The sequence below is a fragment of the Etheostoma cragini genome, chromosome 24 (assembly GCF_013103735.1).
Source record: "Etheostoma cragini isolate CJK2018 chromosome 24, CSU_Ecrag_1.0, whole genome shotgun sequence".
Taxonomy (NCBI): domain Eukaryota; kingdom Metazoa; phylum Chordata; class Actinopteri; order Perciformes; family Percidae; genus Etheostoma; species Etheostoma cragini.
Window position 1 is genome coordinate 7,667,401 of NC_048430.1, and position 25,557 is coordinate 7,692,957.

At 41.0% G+C, this 25,557-nt stretch overlaps 1 protein-coding gene across 1 annotated transcript in view; it reads left to right on the forward strand.

Annotated features, from left to right (window-relative positions):
• The window catches only part of LOC117939336 (neuronal membrane glycoprotein M6-b-like), a 26,706-nt gene extending 1,655 nt beyond the window's left edge, over positions 1-25,051 (forward strand). Inside the window, exons 2-7 of the mRNA XM_034864567.1 lie at positions 15,959-16,145; positions 17,732-17,891; positions 18,401-18,569; positions 20,566-20,639; positions 20,717-20,782; positions 22,099-25,051. Of these exons, the coding sequence (XP_034720458.1) occupies positions 15,959-16,145; positions 17,732-17,891; positions 18,401-18,569; positions 20,566-20,639; positions 20,717-20,782; positions 22,099-22,248 (806 nt within the window). The 3' untranslated portion in view covers positions 22,249-25,051. The remainder of the gene's footprint in view (positions 1-15,958; positions 16,146-17,731; positions 17,892-18,400; positions 18,570-20,565; positions 20,640-20,716; positions 20,783-22,098) is intronic.
• Positions 25,052-25,557: the final 506 nt, after the last annotated feature.

Here is a 25,557-nt window from a genome sequence, read left to right on the forward strand (position 1 = left end):
GGGGGGGGGGTTTACACACACTCACCACACAGCAACATTCAGAGTTTCCCCTGTTTTATTCCCTCTTGTGCTAGAGGTTATCTCCGCTTTCATGTGTGCAGATGCAAAATGAAGGGTTTGTGTTTTAAAAACACCTTTGAAGTGATTTCACTTTAAAATGGAATTCATTTTCCACTATTATCTAAGCAAATATTCAGATTTTGCATCAGCGTTGAAAATGATCCTTTCTTGGAGTCAAAAGGTAATTTTTTCAGCTTCAGCGTTACAACATGTCACTATTTTGTAGTTAAATATTAAAATCACTTGCTCTAGCATTACATAATGGCATCCAATGTTCAATTTTGAAAGCACATATTCAGATTTTTAACTTTACCATACCATATCTACTTAATATCGTGATTTAGAGTTCTGGAAATGACTTAGTCCCTGGACCCTGTCCCAGAAATATTGCTGGGTCACAGTGTCTGTCAGTGACATAAGGTGCAGAAGAGTGGGTTGTCCCTCAACAGTGATGTTTTTAAAAAGACATCACATCATCCTCTCCTGAGGCACGCTGCTACGCACAAGCCAGTGTCCAATGAGAGCCATGCCACTTCAGTTGACAGAGTGGGCAAGTCTGTTAACAGACCCTGGGGATAGTTGAGCAGAAGGGTGGCCGTATTTATGGATTGCAATTAACCCTCTGAGTTCCTTAATCGCCATTCTCAGTTGAAGCGGGGGAATAAGCGCCCAGTTCACCAGCCTGGACCGTTGTGCTCCAGGTGTGGTTGTGTTGCGCAACTGAGTCCACCCACACCATCTAACCAAAATAGACTGGATTGGAGGATGGCCTATTTGTTGGTGTAATCATTTGTGTGTGCCTTTGACATCTGGAATGTTACCATAGGCTTAAAGCATCCGTTAAGAAGCTGAAGATTTACAGTTAGGGGCAAGAAGGCGAGAGCCGCCGTGTAAGGAGCTTGTGTTCATGTGCGCATGTTGATAATGTGGACAGCAGATGTAGGAAGTTGTAATACTTATATTTTACAAAGCTCCCAGTTGCATGGCGTGACAATCAAACGTTTCGTCTGAAATGATCCAATGGAGAATCATCTCGGATGTCCTGCAACATCTGTACCTCCTGAGTATGTAAAGGTCAAAAACCAATCAAGCAATCAATGTATTGGTTTCACATCTAACCAAAAAATTATATCTTGTTCATTTTGGTTTCAAATATTGGTAAAAAAACTGTGACTTAAGTCCCCGCCTCCAACCACTTATGTAAGCTATTGTTAACTGATCAATGGTCCGTCCTGATACATTGTCCATTATTAGCAAATTGGATAAATCTCCACAATCAACATACGTTTAGACCAAAAAATGACCAATACATTTCTTCACCAAAGAACACTGATATTATTTTAAGTGTAAAAATCCTTTTATGCACCAGGCAATATATTAATAATGCTACATTAAAGGTAGAATTGTCACACTATTTTAGTTTCTCTAAAGCTTAGCTTAGCATAAAGACTTGAAACAGCTAGCTTTCAGGTTACATTACTGTTTAAAGACACAATTATTAGCAAAATATTTGGTCTAAAATGTATTAACTAGTATAAAAATGGAAACTGAAGATGAATTCAAACCACATATGATAAATTTTAGATTAACTGTCTTCACACGTTCTATGTTCACAGTTGCAAAGAGCATGTCTATTAGCTATGAAAGTCCATTATCCTAAATGCACAACCATTGTGTCTATGCACGATATTGAGCTGAGAGTAATTGCAAATAAACACAGAACACAGGCAAGGTTTATAATCCGTGGTGGTGTTTGTGCGCATGCATTGATCTTTTTGCTTGATTGCGTCCTATAATCTCTAATCTGGATGTCTGTGCACATACACTGTGCTCAGGACTCGGATAACGAGACATCAACCATGCTCTGTGAGGTATGATGATGTCAGATTTCATCAGTAGGAGACAGTTTGATGAGAGAAAGCAGCTCCTGTATTTTTATTTAATGTGGCTCCTATAGCGGCTTCCAAAGTGCTTCTGAGTGCGTTTCAAGATGCTCCTCGTGGGTCCGTCCTCCCCTTTGTTGCAAATGATTGGCCTGTTCACACACCTTGCTTCCTTCCTGTGTGTGTGTGTGTGTGTTTGTGTGCATGTGTGTGTGTGTGCTCTTGCATAACGCGACACTGGCTCACCGCCTTTGGTTATGATGTTCAGATCCGAACCAAAAGAGATTACATCATCGTCTGGAGGGGTGCAGGTTTTGTTAAATTTTCTGCATGGAAGGGCAGAGCTTTGATGCAGCATCTGAAGCACAAAGAGAGCTCCTTTTAATCAGCCTTTCAAGTTCCCAAATCTGGGAGGAGGACATCAAGAGTCTGAGTCGGAGAGGTAACGCAAGATGTTTTCAGACTGATTTAAAGTCAGTTAAAGGATGTGAATGTTTGAAGGAATAGTTCGACGTCGTTAGGGATACACATTTTTTCTTTCTTGCCAGGTGTAGGATAAGAAGGTTGGCCCCGGTTGCCAAGCAAGAAACCCAACCATGAAATAACGAATTGTCCTTTTAATGCTTCAGCTTTTGTACGGATTAAACAGACAAGAAATAAGGTGATAATTAGCTTTAGAGGTGCTGGTGCTCATGATACGATATCATCATACTACACTATATTTTTGCCACGATACGATATTATTGAGATTTTAAACATATTGCAATATTCCGCGATATATGGCAATTTCCAACTTCTAATTTTTCCCAATTCTAAACAAAGTCCCTAAAAGGAAACTTAGTCAATTTCTGATTTCACTAAAAAGATAAATTTCTCTGTTTGTTCATACCACTTCAATTTTGTTGCTGCAAAAGGTGATTGTCCAGGAGGCAAACTGACCAACACATATATACTGAAAGATCGATACTTGGCGCCCGTGTATCAATACAGTATTACCACTGAATAATATTGCTGTATTGATTTCCCCCCCCCCCCCCACACCCCTAGCTGGTAGGTGGATTTTGTTACATTTAGACTGAGCCAGGCTAGCTGTTCCCCCCTGTTTCCAGCCTTTATGCTAAGCTAAGCTAACCGGCTGCTGGTAGTCACGTTTAACATACAGAAATGAGATATGTGACATCAATCTTCTATCTTCTAAACAATTAGTTGATGAATGGATTAATCCAATAATACCCAAACTCCAAATCTGGAGAGTCAAGATGGTGACTCTCCAGAACTCTTTCACGCACCCATTTTTTTCTAATTGTTGCTCTTTTTTGTTTAATGAAATACTGGATGCATTCACTTCTTAAGGTCTTAACAATCCTTCAGATGACATGATCCATAGCAAAATAAGCCAAGCTAAAAATGTTGGGAACCACTGAATAAGTCGATTGACAGGAACAAGATTTTTTACATCAAAAATGCCTAAATATTTCTCTGGAGCCAGCGCCTAAAATGTGAATATGTGCATGTTTCTTAGCCTTTTACATATCTACTGTCAAAAAAAAACTAAGGCAAAACTGTGTTGTTGTTTTTTCCTGACATTTTCAATGAGTGACAATGATGTTACATGATGAAAAGAATAAACCAGGGGAGCTTTCTGATACCGCTAGAGACACAACGGCCATTTGAGAAAGAAAAACACCAACCGCCAGCTGAGCCCATGTTGGGTCTGAATCTAAAGGCCAACCCCTGTTTGTTGATCGGGAGTGGGGAAGGAGCTGGACTGCCCTTCCCGCTGCTGCTGACATTTAGTTTGTGTTGCCGGTAAATAATGAACAGGTTCCTAACCCTGCGTTCTTGACCTCACACTAGACTAGACCAAACACTTGTTTTATGTCACACAAAACATTTGAATCCTTCATGGAGCGTTGCCGCTGTTGTGATAAATTGTCGGATGTTCAAATTCGATGAAAGCGTACATTAAGTATGAGGTTGCTGCCTGCGTTATCATGCCTTGTAATCTATTTAACTGGCTGAGGCATATCACTGCTGCCACACACACACACACACACACACAAATCCTAAGAAGCTTCTTCTTCACACATGTTTCAAGGAGAGAAAGTGAGCCAAAAGTCGGTGTGATAACTTTAGGGCATAAAATGGGTAAAAATAATAGTGAGCCTACACACATTTGGTAGGGCTGATGCTGATGTGATGTGAGAAGTAGATTTGACTCATAATAAAAGTTGATATATCGATACGTACATGATCTTTTGTGTCTTTTATAACCACATGGCTTATTTGGGCCGTGCACAAGCATCATTTGGGCTATATTTGACAACTTGAGTCGATGCGTAAACAATGTTCAACTAAGTAAAGTATTACCTATAAAGCTGTACAAAAAATGGTTTTTATTTTATCGTTATCGCAATATCAACTGCCGCAACATACAGTACACATCGCGAAAGGCTGCAACATATCGCGATAGACAGATTTTTTGTGTAACTTGAAATGAAATATAAGTAGAAAATTACAGTTTAAATAGATACTGTTATTCTTTTTTAGTGGTTCCTTTTATATTCAATTTAATGTTAAGTTTGTTCAATAAAATAATGTCGGAAAATAATATTTGTTTTAAATTCAACAAGCAATTTGTTGTGTATCAGTCAAATACTGAAAGCAGCAGAACTGAGTACACTGTAATGTCTTTTTATTGCGTGTAATATTAATATTACGATATTCAACATCCTTATTGCATAGTGCATATTTTCCTCACATCGTACAGCCCTAGTATCAGCCACCTGGTTGTTTCCCTGGTCACTATTTGCCATTCTGCATGCTTCTATCCACAACTATCATTTTGCTGCTGCATCTCTCTCACACACACACACCCATATACACTCTAATGTGTGCTTTTGCTGTTATTGGCATCCGTCTCCTACTTGTCTTTGTTACACATAACCACCTCTCACTTAGGCTCTCCAGTTGTTGTTTTTTTAAATCTCTTTATGGCAATTTTTCAATGACAATATCAAGAAGAAAAAAAAAGGCTTCCACACACTCCATTGATGCTTGTACAACTACGACATTTCAACATTACGTCTTCGTCAAGAAGGTCCATGTATAGACTTCTCTGATTAAACTCAGTTGTGAATCCCAGGTGGAATCAAGTGTCTGAATTAGTTTTGCATTGAAACCAATATTAAGTGAGTACAAAACAAGTAGGAGCAATTTCAAATGTAACCACACAGAGAAAGATACTTTATTATTCTTCTGATTTTGAACACTTTAAGGAAATATGTTATTACATGAATTGTGACTCACAGGTTTCAGCAGTTTTTTTCTTGCTCATACAGTCACATCTTTGGTCCCAGACTAACAGAAAAGGGAACACATTTTGAGCTGTCTGGGTTTAAGAGAATGACAACTCCAGGTCAAATCTGACAGTTTTGGTGTGCTTTAAGCTTGGGTTTGCATGCAAGGTATCCAAACTGCTAAAGTTGAGAGGTTTGGTGAGACATACACCTCTTTAAACAATGATTACACTCAATCACAAATCTTCCCCTGCCTGCAGACAGATAGATTTGTTACAAATAAAACACCACAATGCTCCTTTTTGTTTCTTCTGTTCTCTTATCTCGCCCTCTTCTCTTCCCTGTTATGTCCTGATTCTCCAACTTATCTCTCTCTCCCACACACACACACACACACACACACACACACACACACACACACACACACACACACACACACACACACACACACACACACACACACACTGCGTGGCACTATCTATGTGGGGACCCGTCATTGACATCATGCATTCCCTAGCCCCTTACCTTAACCTTAAAAGGGATATTTCACAGTTGGAAAGATGACTATATCTTTAAATTTGGTCTCTTATGTTGTTATGTTAACTTGCGGAACTAGCTGGCTTGTAGTCCACACCCGCTGGGAAAAAATGCCTCTGCTGACGCAAAATGACAATTTTAGCGTCATCTGAGGTTTTTTTCCAGACACATGATAGCCTAAAGGAGTCTCTCGTCTCAGGAGGGCATGAGGGAGGGAAGCACAGTCATTTGAAAATACTACCGGGTTTTCTACTGATACAAAGCTTAATGCTAATCGGTGAAGTACCCCCCAACTAACCATCACTAAATGACTAAATGCCCAACCTTAACCCATACCCTCACCCTAACCTTGACCTAATTCTAACCCTAATCCTAACTGTCGGGACCCCACAAATATACTGTATTCCTGGGTTTTGCACCCCAATAATATAGTTCAACAAGAACACACACACACACACACACACACACACACACACACACAGTTCACCTATTCCCTCTTGCCCTGTAGGTGTGTGAGCTTGTGAAGCATGTGAGAGCCATCACACAGGAAGAGGCTCATGTGTTCCTCATTTGAAGCCATTTGCCCAAAGCATGCTGTCAGCCTCCATCTGGATATGTGTGTGTGTGTGTGTTAGTGTGTGTGTGTGTGTGTGTTTGTATTTGTTTACGTGTCAATGACCAGGAGTGGTTTAGGGGAATGTCTGTGTCGGTGTTGGTGCAACTAAAGGAAAAGCTCTATTTTAGTGAGCACATATGTTGGCAAGATGTGTGGTGAGCCTCAGTCCCCACGCGGTGGTCACATTTATATCTAAGTGTACTTTCTTGCTTGTATGTTCATAAAACATGCAATATTTAGACTGGATGTGTATTTATTTTCTGAATATGAATGCATGTAGAGTTGTGAGAAATACCTTAAAAGTACTCTTTTATATTTTTTTTATATCTAAAAATTCTACTGCCGAGTGTATATCAAGCAATAAGGAATAACATTTTGATTACTATGAAAAATCAGAGCAGAAAGCAGTTGACTGGTTGACAGACAGTTTATCATTTAAAGTGAGTCTTCTTGCCTTTTGCTGGCTTGCGTCACATTTACAGAAAAGTCATAAATGCTAGAACGTTAGCCCAAGAATTCAGAAGATACAACCATAGAGAAGAGCTATAAAGTCCATAAACTGGCTCAGTAATGTTGGTAATACACATAATTTAGTTATCTAAACTTGGCTAACATTAGCCAACATATACCGTATCTAAAGGCTGCTAATTAATACCAAATAAGGCTGTAGCAGCAAAACCCCTGACAATTGACAAAGGGGATGTTTTATTGCTTATGAATGCAATGTGTTCATTTGTCAAAAGATGAATGTGCCACTTCATATATTTTCACCTAAAGTCACTAAAGCATAGCTTCAGCTTCTCAAATGTGAGGATTTGTTGCTTTTTTTCTGTTATACATGATTGTAAATTTATTAACTTTGGGTATTCTTCCAAAAACAAGACATTTGAAGAAGTCACCTTGGGCTTCTGGAAATTATTATAATATGCATGTTGCACTATTATCTGATGATTTATAGACTAAATTATTAAAAAGTTAAAAAAAGATGTATACTGAAAATAACTGTGGACCCCTAGAAGGGAGCAAAAGACTAAAAGAATTTGAAAATGCGCACGCTAAAATACCATCGCTCTCCAACACACTACATCTATGTTTGAACCCCGGTCTGTAGTGGGGATATGAATAGCAGCGAGTGGCAGCTTGGCACAGCATGCCTTGTTCCTGAGTGATGCCAGCCTCCTCTGGCGTTCCTCCATCACCCACTGAAGCCCAATCTGCTCCTCTCATGCCTGATGCCGCTTAAGCACCCGTCGTGGTTCGCCATGACCGACATTGATGAGTGACAGGGCCTGTGTGATGTGTAGGGCATTCTGGGTCTGTTTCAGGACATGGTCCGTGGTCTGTGGTCTGTGGCCTGTGGCCTTGCTTTAAGTGCCGACTTATATACCCTCAGCACCAGACACTCTCTCACTTAGACGCTGGTCTCTTTTGTCTTAATTTTCATGATAATTATGTGTCATCTGCATTCACAGATAGTGTCCTGGGATTGTTCAAGTGCCGTTGGAAATTTCGTTGGATGTCCCTGTTTTTTTAGGCTGGATGTCCATTTTGTTGCACTTTTTTTTGTGTTGGCATGGTAAACTCTGGTGGATTTCTGAGGACTATGGTTACCTGCTCCTCAGATCTTTGCAGGGTAAATCCAGACAGCTAGCTAGACTATCTGTCCAATCGGAGGTTTCCGTTGCACGACTAAAACAAACTCTGAACGTGCACGTTCCCCCAAAACAAGATCCTTCCCGAGGCTGTTTTGCAGAGGCACTGGCATTGTGTCTGGCGCTTGGCCACCACCCAAGAAAATTGTGATTGGTTTAAAGAAACGCCGATAAACCAGAGCACGTTTTTCTCCCATCCCAGAATGCTGTGTGGACTAACCAGACCAGGCAAAGGGGCAAGGGGAGGGCCACTGACTTCTTTGACATCTCAGGGAAAGTGACATTAGCCAAGTTGGTTGCATAACCGCTTAGCCATTCAGAGCGATGGCACGCCACTTCTGGCCAGAGGGGCCATTTTACATTTTAGTGGGACAAGACATAAAATAATAGAGCTCAGTGCTCGGCTGAGCCTTCACGGCAGCTCGGGACAGGTAATCCTGCTCCTGTTATTCAGAAGATTAGAGACAAGACAGAGAGAGAGAGAGAGAGAGAGAGCTGTTGGGAGAGTTTTGACACAGTGTAGGCGGTCAGTGGACTATCTGCCATCTCTGTTTAGGTCCCACTGTCACTGCACCCTGCAGCCAGGCACTTTTAATAAACCCTTATAATGATCTGCTTTTAATTGTACTTGCCTCATTTTACAAAATAGCCCCTGAGGACACAAGTCCAGCTTTCTTGCATATTGTGTGATAATACAGTCCAAATTATGAAGATAATGAAGATAAAGCAGTATTCCTGAACTTTCTTCACAACTTCAATACCTGCAAGGGACAAACTTCTTAAGCACCTTAAGTGACCCAGAGAGCAGATGAATACTTGATGTTTCAGAGAGTGCAAGCATAATGTAGCTATGTGTGAGGTTAACTCTCTTCTGGTGGGCTTGAACGTGTGATTAATTCCTGTGTTTTTCTTATGTTTACCTGCCTTTGCATTTGGGTTTTGACCTGCATGGTGTCAGTGTCAGTGCTAAACATGCTATTTCAAACAAGCTAATGGACCGGATGAACAGTTTATGTGCCCCCATCTGTGTGTGACTTTGTGTACAGTGGATATACAGGATATATGTTGTGTTTTGTACATTCAACATGGGAGATTTGTCTTGGGAGTTGAGTCCTTCACCCAGCAGTCATGTAGCCCCGATTGGCCCCAGAAAGAGAGAAGTACAACACCAAGTAGATCAACGACATACAAGTATTGATCACACAGTAGAGTGCCAACAAAAGGATTTTAGAGTCCATCATGCTCAATCACACCCGGCCAGATGTTGACCTCATGGCGTTCATAACACAGGCAGAAGAAGGACAGAACATTAGGGTCAGTTAGTTAAGGTTGGGAATGGTGATGGCAGCTGGCGTCCTCCTCATACTGTACCGGGCTCCCAGCACAAGCACATTACTGAAAACAGTCGCATTGACATTGTGTTGGTTATCAGATGAATGGGAGATGATTTGTTTTAAACAGCAAATGAAACAATTTGCATATTCTGTTGTTTTTGGGACTTTCTGAACATAAATTACAGGCTGCAAAGGGTGAATCTTCACATGCAACGACTGCTAGCTTTTGAACGATAATGCCAGTTTATCTCAACTTAGTTTTGATCCTACTGGTAATAATAACATCACTAAGTGGATTGCTAACAATTAGTTGATCAATCGATTGACAGAAAATTAATCTGCCGCCATTTTGATCATAGATAAGTCGTTAGATTTTTTTCAGAATCTAAATTTGCAGGGCTTTGTGCGTACACACGGATGCTGCTGCTCTGCCAATGTACTACACTTCCCGCAGAAAAGGTGTAATTCTGAGAGAACAAGCAACTTGAAAATTTGTTCACTATTTTCCGAAATGTATAGACAAAACAATCAACCAATTAACTGTCAAAGTATCTCATCCTCATGAAAAAGAGTAGTTTTTGTCAACTTTGTGCAATGAGGGCTCAGTACCTTATATTAACATGTCGAGTGTGAGTCTTGAGATGTTTAAGCAATTACTTTGGTGTCTCAACTGATCAAATCAATGACAAAAACTGCAAAACAGGAATAAGACCCAAGAGGTAATTAAGTGTAATTAGGGGCTAAGCGTGGTTTTTGCCTCCATGACGATGCAGTTTTGATGTTTTCTCATGGTGTTTTCTCGAGTGGAAAGACAGAATATATGAGGTAAAAGTGTGTGTGTGTGTGTGTGTGTGTGTGTGTGTGTTGTTGCTGAAGTCTGCTGTCATCTAACAGATGGGGATCTTTTTTTTGTCTCAACCAGAGGAGACAGCTTTACTTTCCCACATAGCTCTCTCTCTCTCTCTCTCTCTCTCTCTCTCTCTCTCTCTCTCTCTCTCTCTCTCTCTCTCTCTCTCTCTCTCTCTCTCTCTCTCTCTCTCTCTCTCTCTCTCTCTCTCTCTCTCTCTCTCTCTGAGGTCCTTCTCCTATCTTGTGGGAATTTACCCATAAAGCACTGTGAGAGAAAAATGCCCCATAATGAATACAGCACTTTTAAATTGGAGTACAGCCTCAGGCAGGGACCAGACCGGCCGCTGAAATATTCACAAAGCTTTACTAACGCTGTTATTCGTGGCAGATGCACTGCACGTACTAACAGTTGGCGATAATCATGCAGCGCCACTGGTTTGTACAGTTTATGGCAAATTATTAGGACTGTGGACATAATCTGCTCTCGGTTTATATTTAAATCTGCTTCATTGTCATGGCAGCCAAACACAATGTTGCCAGAGAAATGCAGCACATCGGTTCAGGGAATATTATCTGCAGAGGGCAGAGGGAAGCAGCTACTAAAGGGGAATTCAAACCTAGGGATAATGTACTTGAGGGATTATTTCACTTTTCATGTCGTGGGTGTCAAGTGATTGACACTTAGCGCAGCATAATCACAAAGAACATCAGCAATGGGTGACAAGTTGTGTCTCCAACCATTTCCACTCTGTGCCACGCCTCGTTCATCCAACCAAAGAGCCTGAAACCTTCTCGTCTAATGAGAAGACTCGGAATATGACTGTGATGAAGGGCAAAACCAAATGAAGATTTTGTACTGACTGTGTAGATTATCAGCTGCTGTGTATGACGTTTTTTTTAGATGACGCTAACTCCTTTTTACAGAAAACCAGGAATAAAGACTGGACCATTCATTAACCGCCTGCAGTTGTGTGATGTGGCATAATGTCACTGCAGTTGCATAATCACATTAAAAATGCATTAAGTAAAACAAGATTGAAACCGAAAGAAGCAAGTGGGTCTTGGGGATTTTATCCTAAACTTAAAGTTGCTATAAATACTAGTTTTGTATTAACAAGGGATGAAATGACTAATGGAACAGAGATCATAGACTCTGGTTCACTCTCACCTCCCTACTGGCCCACTAGCAACACGCCGGTGAACACAGGGGACCATTTAAAAGATCAAGAGCCAGCATTTTCACTCAGGGGGTTGGTAGAGACCAAAACAGAGCTAAAAACAGATTGATTTGCATCCATTGGGTGCACATAAACACAACTCAAATGAATGCTAATGTTGCTATGTTAAGGATGTCGGTGCTTTAGCTTGTTTCTGATGCCCCAAAGTGGACGATCAATGAATGCAGGTCTTCTTTTACTGTGACTCTTATTGCCTCTGTTCATCACACCCCCAACCGGCCCTGTCAGACACCACCTACCAAGAGCCTGGGTCTGTCCCAGGTTTCTTCCTAAAAGGGAGTTTTTCCCCTTCACTGTGGCACTGTTGCTTGCTATGAACGGAACTACTAGAACTGTTGGGTCCTTGTAAATCATAGAATGTGGTCTAGACCAACTCTATCTGTAAAGTATCTCGTGATAGCTCTTGTTATGAATTGATACTGTATGTAAATAAAATTGAATTGAAATTAGTTTTACATCTCACTTGATGAACTTCTATGATTACGTATCGATGGTTGTTGTTGTATTGTAATCATTCTTTAAGTACATGCAGAGCTGTCTTTTCTCTCCCATCTCTCTCTTTCTTGTCAAACACTACAATAATTTGACCTATTTCCCCAAATCTAACCAGCAAATTACTGAAGGAGATATTTTGCATTGCCCTCCTTCCATTTGTCTTGTTCTGTTGCTTTAACATCCCTTGCTGTTTGGGTATTTTTGGTTCAAATTTCACACTGTTGTCACTATTTAGCACCGAATTGAATTTTGTATTTATTTATTGAGGTTACATCACTCTACATTGGTACATGTGTGGAGCGGCTGCGAAGGACTACGCTACCGCTGAACTGGGTCGTGGGTAACACGTTGCTATGGCAACTGCTATTTGCCAGCCCCAAGGCCTAGAACTGCCTTTTTTTTTTTCGCTTACACTTTCTCTCTCTGTTTCTTTCTCTGTTCTTCTTTGCTCGCTCTGCCTTTTTCTTCACCTCTTTTTCTTCTTCCCTTTGTTACTCTGCTCGCTCTCTATCGATCTCTTACTCGCTCTTCCTCTCCAATCACCTCTGCTTTCCTTTTCTCTCTTGCATACATACTCCTCGCTTATACCATCATTGCTTCTCATTTTTTCTGAATCTCCACTCATTGCTTCCTTTTCTGTTTGGAAAATGCAAAAGAAAGAGTGAGCATCCATCCATCCATCCATCCATCCATCCATCCATCCATCCATATGTAAAATTGTACTTTAAGTACGGGAACAGTTTCTAGTTTTGCCCTGCAGGCTGCAGCAGAGGAAGAACAAGATTCAGCAGCAGGGGGTGTTATCCTTAATTGCCGCTCTAATCTGTTAAATTATTTGCTGTTCTGTCGCTCGACAAAATGAACAGTGATTACCCAATCTCACGTTCTTTCATAATGGCGAGCCAGGCGCCTTCACTGACACCCTGTAAAATGTTCCCACAAACTGATGCATGGCCCTTGGTCTCAGATTGTTGAGGTGATGTATGATACAGCATCGTATGCAGGAGTGTAACATATTGTCTAAGCGATTAACTCCAGCTGGCTCCCTGTAAGTACAACGTGGGCATGCGGCCATATTTCAGAGACAGGGAGCAGAGAAGAAGACAAGCAGGGCAGAGACGAGAGGTAGCGAGATGCAGCGAGGTAGAAAATGAGAGCAACGAGCCGGCCTCGGTGTGTCACCTAAATTCTGCTCTAATGAATAGCCCATTGATTTCCATTAGGGGTGGCTGGAGCTGACCACTCTCGCCTGTCTGTTTCCCATTAGCGCACTTTAAAACTGAGGCTGACAAACAGTCGTAGCCACAGGCGGACCGGATGAGGAGCCCGCTCAGTGTTTTAAAGAAACCTGTGAATTCACCCATGAAGCTGTATGGAGAAAGGGAGAAGATAGAGTTAACAGCAGGAATTATATGAGCCTAAAATACCGGTCACGCACCCTCAAACGTAAAGAAAGAGAAAAATCTGCAAATTGGCTCCTTTCCCAACCTTGAATGGAGGAATAGTCCATGAATATGAAGATAACAACACATGGAAATTGTTCATTTGCATTTGAAAAAAGCAGGCTTATCACGTCTCGCTGGCAGGTTTTATTCTCTTCTCAAAATAAAAAGACAGGACTAACATTTTAAACAGCCTCCAGGTCCTCATTGTATTGACCAGTGAGTCCATTGCAGGCCCCCCAGGCCCCCCCCCCCGAGGCCTGGCCTGTTTGTTGGCTCAGGATTTTAGAGCCATCCAGCCTTATCAGCTCCACCTCTCCATCAGCCCGCTTCCTTCATTAACATTAATAGGATTTGGATCTATTATGAAACGAGGCTCCGCTTCGTTACGCAACACACAGTCTTCAGCGGCAGCAGCACACTTTGGAGGCGAGCCGTTGCATCTTAGAGTCATGGCTTGGGTTTTTTTCATTCATCAAGACATGGAGTGGAGGGGTTTTCAATATGTGACGGCACACAACCCTGCACACTCAGGTCAGAAACAAGCCTCAGCAGAGGGCGGAGCCACGAGTAAATTATCAGAGAGAAACTTTCTGTATTTAGACTGATGTAAAAGTATGACAGTACCAAACGGAAACAGATTAGCTTGACAAATAAGGTCTTAAAGTTTATGTAAATTACCAGCTGTTTGTTAATCATAAGACGATTAATCATTAATCATCAAATCTGGTGACTGGTTCTGCAAATTAGACGTTAGTTTGTGAAGTTGCTAAAATAATCTAATCTCGTGAAAGCAAATTCGGAAATTACAAATTTCTTGATAGAGTAGTGTCATTACATTTGATCTTATTTTGTCCATTTGATGACATTTTGCAAAATTGTCCAATTCAGCAGGAAGGTTTTCCCAAATACATTTACATGGTGAGAAAGTGAGACAGTGAGACTGGACTTCAGGCACTACGCTGAAATGAAGCGGATCAGCAGGTATAATGGTTACCATGCTAACATTTGTCAATTGGCACTGAACACAATGCACAGATAGGAATGCCACTGCTACCAAAGTATTGCCGAGTGAATTTGGATCCGATGAAAGTACTAGGGTTAGGGTTACGTAATCACCACAGTCAGTAGGATTCGTCCTCTGGAAACCATGATCTTTACCAATATTTAGGATAATCCATTTCATAGTTTTTGAGACGTTGCATTCTGGAGTGGTGAGTAAACCAACGTTTCCCAGCGGTGATGCTATGGCTGACCCTTCGTCTCAGTGGGGCTGAAATCAATCTGTCCCTTTAAGCTAATCAATAACAACTTGTAACACTAGCTGGCCTGAATGAAGTACTGTGTGTTGAGTGCAGTTTCACTGATATGCAATCCCAGATTTAAGGCTTTACACACAGCAATGTTTAGATTCACCAAACTCCTGAACATAAAATAATCATGCTTTGGAATTGTCAATTGGAGCAGGTTGTCATGGAAACAGCAAAGTGGCACACACAAGTTCATTTTGTCTTTCTTTTTTTCCCTCAGAGTAACTTCCTGCTTCGCTGGAAGAGCTATTTTTAACGGGTGTTATATAAGATGGAACTCTAGTGCTCAATGCAATGTGTTATTTTCCTCTTCATCTTTTCGACTGCGATGGGAGCAGAAAGCACCGCATTCCCCGTACCTGTATCTCCCCAGTGAGTTATGAGCTTCCCGCGCCGCTACAGTTAATGAAAAACAAATGTACTAATTTATCATCATCATCATTCTGTGGAAAGTGCTTGAGCACAAGGGATAATTGTCCATCATTCGTCGTCGTTTTGGAGTGGTGAAAAATGAGAAAAATGCTAAAAATATATGCAATGTGTGTGGGCCAATTTTCAGGTTGATTTTCAGAAAATTGGTGTCCTTGAAAGGTTTGATTTTCCTGATTTCTTTTTTTAATGAAGGCATTAAAATCAATTTCTAAAAAGATGTTGTTTTTAATTCCTCTTTTTAAACAACTTTAGCATGGGTGTGTAAACTTATGCACGCCACAGTACGACTCGAAACAAGTGCCACTCCATGAGTTATTAATGCCTGAGAAAGAAGGATAAAAAATAGTTTGAAATGTTTCTTTAAAGACGAGGGAGATGAAGTGGTTTTTGAGCAGTGTAGGATGCGAGCATGTAGCACAGCTTGCATGTAATATTCAGCTCTCCCAGCCGAGCTCTAAGTGAACTAACTGTGAGAGATGCTATGATTAGCCGCGCTACGTGCCTTCCAGGTGGTGGGGTTTGTTCTTCAGCAGTATGCACGTCCACGTAGGTCTCTGCACATGAGTAACGTCTAAAAAACAGTGGGCAGTAGGCCGTCGAGTGTTGCAGTGAGTGTCATCACCTGAGCCGATCGAGCCACTTTATGAGTGTTGTGTTGCAGAAGCTTACTCTGTTAAAGCCTTTTAAATCCGTCAGAGGAGGGCAAATAAAAGCATTTTTCAAGCCTCCGCGGCAATTTTCTTACAGCTAACTTCGACAAGAAAGCTTTGTATCAATGCATTAACCATGCTCCCGCTTTCTCCCTCTGCAGGATGTTTCGAGTGCTGCATCAAGTGTCTGGGCGGGGTGCCCTACGCCTCCCTAGTGGCCACCATCCTCTGCTTCTCAGGCGTGGCTCTGTTCTGCGGCTGTGGCCACGTGGCTCTGACCGGCACCCTGACCATGCTGGAGAACCACTTCTCCAGGGTCACCACGGACCACGCCACCCTCGCGTTGGTGTAAGTCCTCAGTGCGGGTCGGTTGGCTCACAACAGCTGCCGCTACGCCATCCATAATCCGTCATTAGCCGTGAAATCAAGCACTATAGCGCTGTAACACTTACTGGAATACGGTGTTCTGCTAACAGGCTTCACACTCAGTTCTCATGAAGACTAAATGAGCATGATGAATCATTGATGAGCTCTTGGCACCATTAATGGTTTCAGTAGAAAGCCTTGAAACAACAGTGACTATAGGCTACTGGTACTAGTAAATCTGTCAAGGAGAGCTTGTAACTTGTAAATGTCTCCTAACCCAGGTGAGTTAGCTTTAACAGAAAGAATATAGATATTCTGAATGAAGATGTTTACAATAGCTCAAGTGTAAGTATTTATAAAACGCATATTTTATGATACACTGTTAAAGAGTTACTTTACCAATTTAAAACCCAATTGATGTTTGAACTACATATGTACCTTGGCAAATGGACACAATTTAGCTGGATAATCATAATTAGTCATGTGCTCTCACCAGTGTAATGCTGTGTGTATTTTGTCCATAACAAATCCCCGCCAATTGGTCCCAAAACAGCCTGGTCTCACAGAATTCCGTGAAATGATCACAAACTGTTAACACCGCATTACGCGATAATAATAATAATAATAATATAATATATTTTATTTATAACGCACCTTTCATTCCAAGGAATCTCAAAGTGCTACACAGGAGAGTAATAATAATAAAAACAATCAGCACAAAAATGCCTTTCTGAATAAAAAAGTCTTCAGTTCAGCTTTGAAATGTGATGGTGGCGTTGAATGTGAGAAAAATCCCTGTGGCCACCACGGAAACAATATCAAGGTAAAGTCAATAAGAAGATGACGTAGCATTAGCAGTGAATAGAATAAAAGCCCGAAAATCTGCGTAAGGCTGTTGGTTGGGGGGGGGGTGGATGGGTCAAACACAGAACTTTCAACTGTTCCTAAACCTAACCGTTCCATTCTTCCTACGTGTCACGGAACGTAAGCCCACCCACAACCATTTCTTTTACTTAAGGGTCGTGTTCATTTCACGGAATTCTGTGAGATCAGGTTGCCCAAAATGTCCCAGTTAGAAACTAAACGCAGTAAACATATTCTTTACAAATCTTTACAATCATTCCCCCAAGGAACCAAGCAGGCCTGCCGTATTGCACGGTTCAAGTTTTCTTTAAAACTATGCATGGGTGTTCTGGCGATTATCCTGGAAGTGAAGTGTCTGTGATCCTGACTAATACAAACAAGCCCAACAAGCTCGTGTTACATCACCCATCAGTGGGAGCATTTATTGGTCCGGTGCGGCGCGTTGCATTCTGGTAGTTTTAGATTTTCTTCCTTTTTAGTAAAAGGGAATATCACAGCTTCTTCTCTCTGGCAATGTTTCAAAAATGATTGTGCCATTCTACTGCATACCCTACCATAAGCTACTGGTCATATCTATAAACAAAGCTAACGTAGAATACAGTACTGATCACTCAGTCTTGCATTGATTTGTTTAAAATTACACCTATTATATCAACCTAAACACACACAACATGGGGTTACAATTACTGTTTGTGTGTGTTCAGGATCCAGATCTTTCAGTACACCATCTACGGCATCGCCTCCTTCTTCTTCGTCTACGCCATCGTCCTGCTGGCTGAGGGCTTTTACACCACCAGCGCCATAAAGAAGGAGCTGCAGAGCGACTTTAAGACCACCGTCTGTGGACGCTGCATCACCGCCTTTGTATGTCAACACACACACACACACACACACACACACACACACGTGCTGCAAATCATCACACCCACTGGCCCAGATACACTCAAAAAAGCCTCTAAATAAGATTGAATTGCTCTGATGTGTATCTTGTGTTCTTATATATAAATAAATAGTGTAGCTGGCTTATAAAAAGGAACACATAACAGTCATTAATTTTGTCAGTGACAACACATACACACACACACACACACACACACACACACACACACACACACACACACACACACACACACACACACACTCTCTCTCACTTGAGGGTAACTCTGGAACAGTTTGTCCTTTCTAGCCTGATTACTCTGCAGATGTCCAGTACCATTAACTTAAACACTGACACTATGAATGTGTGTGTGGTGGGTGGAGGTGTCCAGGGAATAATATTAACCCAGTTCTCCTAATGCAAACTTTAAGGGAAAAAACAATCAGACTGGAAAATAAATAAATAAAATCCTTCCTTTCTTTTCTCCTCTCCTTAGTTCATGTTCCTGACCTACATCCTCGCTCTGGCCTTCCTCGCCATCTTCGGCTTCACGGCGATACCCGTTTTCCTCTTTTTTAATATGTGGAACACCTGCGCCGCCATGAAGGCTCCTGACGCCAACATCACCTCACCTGACTCCATCTGTGTGGACGTGAGGCAGTACGGTAGGTTGTCCCACCTTCATCCCACTGCAGTAACTCAAGTGCAAGCTTCCATGACTTTCTCTGAGTTCCATGTTTCCCCACCCTGTCTTGTTGAATTTAGTTTGTGGTTTCCAGGGTAACGCTTGACAAAAACATCAGTTGTGGCTTATATTAGGAGGTGGATTTAGTCTATCTGCTTCTATAATAGAGTTTTTTCCTAACATAAAAAGCTAGCAATTATCATTGTCAGGTTCAAGAGCTGTTTCTGAAACAATGATGAAGTATTAGAGGGTGGATCTCCCCCTCAGTGCCATTTTATTCTAATAAATACCACAAGATATGGACAATTGCTTTTTCTGTATTTTTCTGTATTTGTCTATTTTGTGTCTATGGTAAATTGAGTTTTTGGTTTGGATATTATTTGTTGTATTTTTATTGTTATCGTGCCCCCTTTGAAAAGCTTTCATAAGCTCATTTGGGATTTCCCGTTTCACGTGGCCTACATGTGATCATTGCATCTCTGAAATAGTGTTTAACGGTCCGACGATGACGTGTGAAATAAACAAAAACAAAGAAAAATGAATCAAACCGCCTCTAAGCTGTGTTTGTCAGCTCATCCTCGAGTCATCCAGGCCAGCCTGTCCTTTATATCTCTGCTCATGCTTGGTTTCTGCACACCTGATCTAATTAGAGATGGCACATTTTCATTACAGTTTAATTGGATCAGGTGTGCAGGAGAGGAACTTGCAGGACAGGTGGGCCTTGATAACTGGGTTTATAAAACCAGTTTAAATCTTAATATCGTCAGTTTACATGCAGTACATATTATATTTTTATATTTTATATCTTCAGAACTAAGATGGTACCAAGTATATGCCAGCAACAGGGTGTGGTGTGTGTTTTATAAGAAGCTAAATGTGCTACATGTACCCGCACAATGTTTTAAATGTCATTGGTCAGTTGAGAAGATTTCTAGCTTATTTATTTTATGTTTATGAATCTTTGGCGAGTCAACTAAAGAGACTTTCCTGTCTCAAATTGTGTAATGTGAATAATTGTTTGAGTCCTGAAGTGGGAAATTTGTTTCACACTAGCTTCTTATTTTTGAAAGTGTCTGCCAAAGCCTAATTATAGAAGCAATCCCCCTAGGTATTTTGATTTAGAAAACAAATGTAAACTAGATCAGATTGCATGCTGTATAACATGTCTTCAAACTTCAAGAGAAATTCAATTCAATTCCAGGCAAGTGAGCTCAGAACATGCCGGCCAGGCTCGGCAATAAGAGCTTTTAACTTTGCGCATAAGAGAATATCACACACACGCAGGCCAGGCTTTACCTGCACGATAGCAAAATATAGAAACATGTCTCAAACTAATCCAAAAGGCTTTAGTCTGCTGTATGCCGCGACACTATAAACACATATTTATCTCTTGGTCCGGTTTGCTTTAAATGTCATTTTTCTACATAGGAAGATGTCAAAAATACATTTAGACTATTGAGAGCCTGATTGCATCTCTATGAAAATCCACCCATCCTGCAGAATTACAGCACGGTAACGCTCTTCTATGATTGCAGATCTGTGTAATGGCCTAACGTACAGTATGTGACCCACATTTGAAGGACAGCTGGCCCGCTTGCGGAGTAGGATGAGGATCACATATGCTTCACTGGCAGTCGTACTTTACAGCGTACAAAATATTTAACCCAATTACTGTCAGTCATCAAATTATCATCGGAGTTACAGGTTTCTGATGAAGCTTGTGTTTTGTCATGATAGTATTAATGAAAACATTTCAAAGTAAAGGAAGACTATATAACCTGTAATATTAGTTTTCAGAAGTAAGTGGAATAAATAACCCATATTATTCCTGGAGGAGAGGCTTCTGGACAGAATCAGCCTTTAATCTTTATCCCAGCCTGATTTATAATGCCTTCAATCACGGGGGGGGGGGACAGCTTCTTGTTTCAGATGAGAAAGCGACAGTCCTGTGATGTTTTATCTCTCTGATCCTGCAGGTATTATTCCCTGGAACGCCACCCCTGGAAAAGCTTGTGGAGCCACACTGGGAGACATCTGTAACACCAGCGAGGTGAGCGGACACTGACCTGGTCTTTCTTTTCTTTTTTTAATCTTTCCTCCACTCTAACTCTCTCTTTCCCTCTACAGTTCTACCTGTCCTACCACCTCTACATTGTTGCGTTCGCCGGCGCCGGGGCCACCGTCATCGCATTGGTAAGCCGTTCACGATCCCATTGATACTGTGCCTCTGAAAATATGCACGTTGCCATGGCGTGCCTAGCTGTTGCCATAGCAACCCTCCCTCTCACACGTTTTTTGTCAGCATGTCATCCTGTCGGTTGGAATCCAACCCTTCAGGCTGCCTCTGCTGCGTGAGTGTGTGTAGACGGGGGTCAGTGTTTCACTCGGCTGCGGAGGCGGACTGCTTTGTTTCACGTCCAGGGAAATAGAGATACTAAAAAAAAATGTTCCTCTGAAAGCCCTCTCTGCTTTGTTTTACAGCCAAACTTTTTGTGGAGGTAGGAAGAGATACAAAATATATAAATGTGAGCAAAAAAGTGCCCGGAGTACCATTAAATGTGTATTTAAACCTTTTAAGATTCTTTTCTTTGCGTTTGATTACTATTTTGCTGAAGTTGACCTGTATTTTCATCCTGCCAGCTGATTTCACCCACGACTACCACTTACTAAAATCACCTGTTGTCTTTTAACTGCACGTAAAATATGGACGCCCAGTCAGTAAGACAATGTTGTACCATTAAACATTTCTTTTAACCTTTTTCTGCTCATTGGAAAAAGTGTCAACATTATATTGACCCACAATTCACACAGCTGCAGATATTTCTTGTTTCTGTTTTTCTGGAGTATTTCTGAAGCTCTTACACTACCCTCCACAGACAGCCTACTGATTCCTATGTACATTGCATTGTGGGAGAACAGATCCAGCGACAGCAAATACAAAAGAGTCAAGTATTTTTCCAAGTATAAAACTGTTTTTGACAATGCATATTCGAAACATGCCTAATATGAGTATGTCAGTGTCCATTTTATTTAGTTAGCACCTTTCATTTCATTTAAACCCAAAGTACTTTACATTGAAAACACCATACACATTAAAAACAAAGCATTAATAGAAATAAGAATGCAATAATAAACAAAAAAACTGAACATACAACATATAAGTGCAACCACACACACACACACACACACACACACACACACACACGTACACAGACAGATAAAGAAGGATAATTTTCGGATGCAGTTTCCTAAACTCAGTGCAATGTTAACTCTTTGCTCTCAGAACCATAAGTCACACTTCATTCTGCGTACTAGAAGATCTCAGACCTGATGACCTAGAAGCCTGATAGGGTTGTGATCAATGGGCACGTCAGATGTACTGAGGAGCTAAACCGTAGTGCTATGTAGATTGTGTAGTATATTTCTACTAAATATACTAGACTAGGGACAGGGTACCAATCATTTCATGTCCTTTAAGTTAATGAAGAAAAATGTCTGCTTCTCTTTAGATCCATTACCTGATGATTTTGGGAGCCAACTGGGCCTACCTGAGGAGCGCCGTCTCCACGCACGAGTACCAGGACATCAAGACCAAGGACGACCAGGATGTGGAGGCCGAGGCGCGCTCCAAGGAGGGCCAGAACTCCTCCTACTCATAAGGACAAGGGATCCTCTTCCGCCGCCAACCATCTCCTCTCCGCCCCCGACCCCGTAACACCCTGCGCCCACCCATCCTTCCTTCCGTTAAAACAGACCACCTCGATCATGTTTGATAGTCCCCCAACCTCCTGATTCTCCATCCTCTTCCTGTCCTTGACGTTTATTAAGAGTTGTGAGCTCACTACCGGGAGGGAAGAGAATAGAGGATCAGGAGAAGCGGCAGGCCCGGATGGAGGCAGATGCTTCAGAACGGGAGAGCTCGCCCGCCGGGTTCGAGCTCAGGTAGGCTACGTTACATCAGTTCAGAAGCGTCTCCTCCCCCCTGCTTGTGGGCGGCAGCTCGTGAACGTGGCCCGGCTGTGATGGCCTCGCGCCCTGAGCCACCACAGCCTCTCAACACGGTTCCTAACAGCCTAAAAAAAACATTGCTCACTGTCTGCTTCAGCCACAGGGAAGCCAGGCAGCGACCAACTTCCTCTGTTTTTTGGTGTTTTATATGCATATATATATATATATATGAATATGAATATATTGTGCGAATGTGTACGAATGTTGGTGTTTTTTTAATACTCTCTGAACAGTATGCCAGGTACTATTACGATCTTTCTTCTTCTTTATGTTTTTGCGCTCATTCGATTTTTCTCCTTTACTTTCTTCTCCATTTTAGACTTTTTATTGCTATTGCTCGATACGTAAGGGGGGAATGAGAATCCCGTAAAAACACACAAAGCATCCCAGCCCCCATCTTTCATAGAAACACCTAAAAGAATCAAATCGTAAGGTATCTCAAGGATTGTTTTGCCTTTACATGAGCTTTGCTTATTTAGCTGCCAAGGTATTTAAGACCAGAGGTCTATTGAGGTCTATTGAAGGAATAGTTTTGGGAAAACGCTTATTTCTTGATAAGGGTTAGATGAGAAGATTGAGGCTAGCTAACAGCCGGCTAGCTCAAGCTAGCATAGAGACTGTAGCTTCTGTTTGTAGGCAACAAAATCTGCCTCCCAGCACTTCTAAAGCTTACTAATTCACATGGTCTATCTCAGTTTTTTTTTTAGTCACACAAAAAAAGTGTTAAAACAACAAGATGTGGTTTTACGACGCCAGAGTAATCCCTCTTTGGCTGGTGCAGCGGCTTCGTAGAGGCTCCATAACCACCACGTAAAACCACAACTTGTTGTTTTTACACTTTGGTTTTTGCGTGAATTAAACAAACAAGATTCCCCCATATTAATTAATGAGCTTGGTAAGCTGATTTTGTTTCTTTCACGACAAAGCAAGAGCTGTTTCTAGCTGTTTAAGCTAAACTACTGTAAGCTAACCCTGCTGCTAGCGTTAGCTTGATACTTCCCATACGAACATGAAAGTTCCTCTTCTAACTCTCGGCAAGAAAGCAAAAAATAAGTGTATTAAGACCTTCAAGGGTTTGCTACACACACTACCGGCAGCCGAAATCACCGATAAATCCATCTGGGTCTTTTAACACAAAAAAGACACACACCTCAGGTATCATACCAAATCAATTTTGGCCAGTTGTGTTCTTTTCCAAAGCTTCACCATTTAAAACCCAACCCTTACCAGATTGGTACGCTCTCCTGTGTGAATTATACAGGGAAAACTGGTCATTCATTTTCTAAAATTCCTCCTTTTGTGAATGAAGTTCACTTGTAAATAGCCGAACCACCCTAAAAAAGCTTGATTTACACCTCTCTGAAAACAGGGAGAACACAATCAGCGTTTTGCCATGCTCTTTTATTAATGTTTTCCACACATATATGTAAATGTACCCTTTGAGATACGTGTTTAGCACTCAAATACTAGTTCTGCATTTGATATAATAATACTTGTAATTTAACATCTTAAATGATATGTCGTGAGAGGGATACAGTGCAGTTATGATATGATGGATTGAGGTGCTTGTGACGTATACATTTTAAAATGTGAAGAAAAAAATATGGTAATTGATTTTTAAATGTTTTATCAGTTTAAGGCAGCTGAGTTCTACTTGTGATTCAGTAATAATGATTTTATGGAACTTGTTTGTGCTTATTTTTTTTCTTTCCCCTGATGGCCGGCCAAACGAGTGACTCGTCAACATGTGAGTTGATTAAAAAAAGTCACTCGTTCTTTTCTTTTTCTTTTTTAACGTCATGCCTCTCAGATGATCCACAAAGACTGTTTTGGATGTTTACACTGAATTAGAACAAGTCAGGAATTTTCATACATTCATTTTATAATCGGAAAATGTTTAACAATCATGAACTATATTCTACATCAGTCATCACTGGTTAGTTTATCCTATAAAAAAACACTGAAGAAGACAAATAATTGAACTTTGATGAGATGAAGCATGTCAGTATTGTCCATGTGTGCAGCTGTCTATTCTGTATAAAAAAGGACTATATTGCCATGTGTGTTATGTTTGATAAATATACGTGCTTTGCCACCAGGTTGATGTAAAGGCAAACTTCAATTTCCTATAAGACGATGCGTGTCAGGGTGTTGTTGTTTCCTCGTTATTTGCATGAAGGAGACATGACTGTGTCTTCGCAGTTTTTCAGGTGATGTGTATTCAATTGTACTGACAACTATGGTAGGCGGTGTTTGCCCCCCTTTTCCACAACTCCCCCTCTTCCACCCACTCTTTTCTAAAGAAAACTCCATTGTACTTTGATGGCATTGTAGTCCCCGTAGGTGTTTCATTATGGTTTTATTTTTTAAGTTGGAAATAGTTCTATGGCTCCTATATAGTGATGATTTTTGTAACCTTCTCTAGTAAAACCGATATTTTTTATTATCGTGAAACCGTTGTCTCCCTTCTCATTCTTCTGTTTGGGTCTAATTTTTGTACTTCCTGTTTATGGTAACAAACACATATTTGGTGCATTGTTTGGTCTATAAAAACATCTTAAAAATAGTGATAAATACCAATAAAAATTCCCCAGAGAGGATTTTTTACAAAATTGACAAACTCTTGATCCATTCTCAAAATATTTTATAACCCTCATGTTGTCCTCGGGTCAAATTGACCCGTTTTCCTATATCAATGTTCTTTATATTTACCCCAAATAACATGATTGATTTCACACAACGCTCTTTTGCAAGTACAAATTTCTACTGTCATTAATTTTGGGGCGTCTTATTGAAGTGGCTTAGAAATAGTATTGAGTAACAGTTGACATATTCCAGTCTGTGATCATCCATCAACATCCATTCCATTAATTTTAGTCTAAATAATTACTAATTTCGGCTTTTCTAACTCAAACATTAGGCATGATGTCCTATAAATGAGGTTTGACCATAAATTCAAA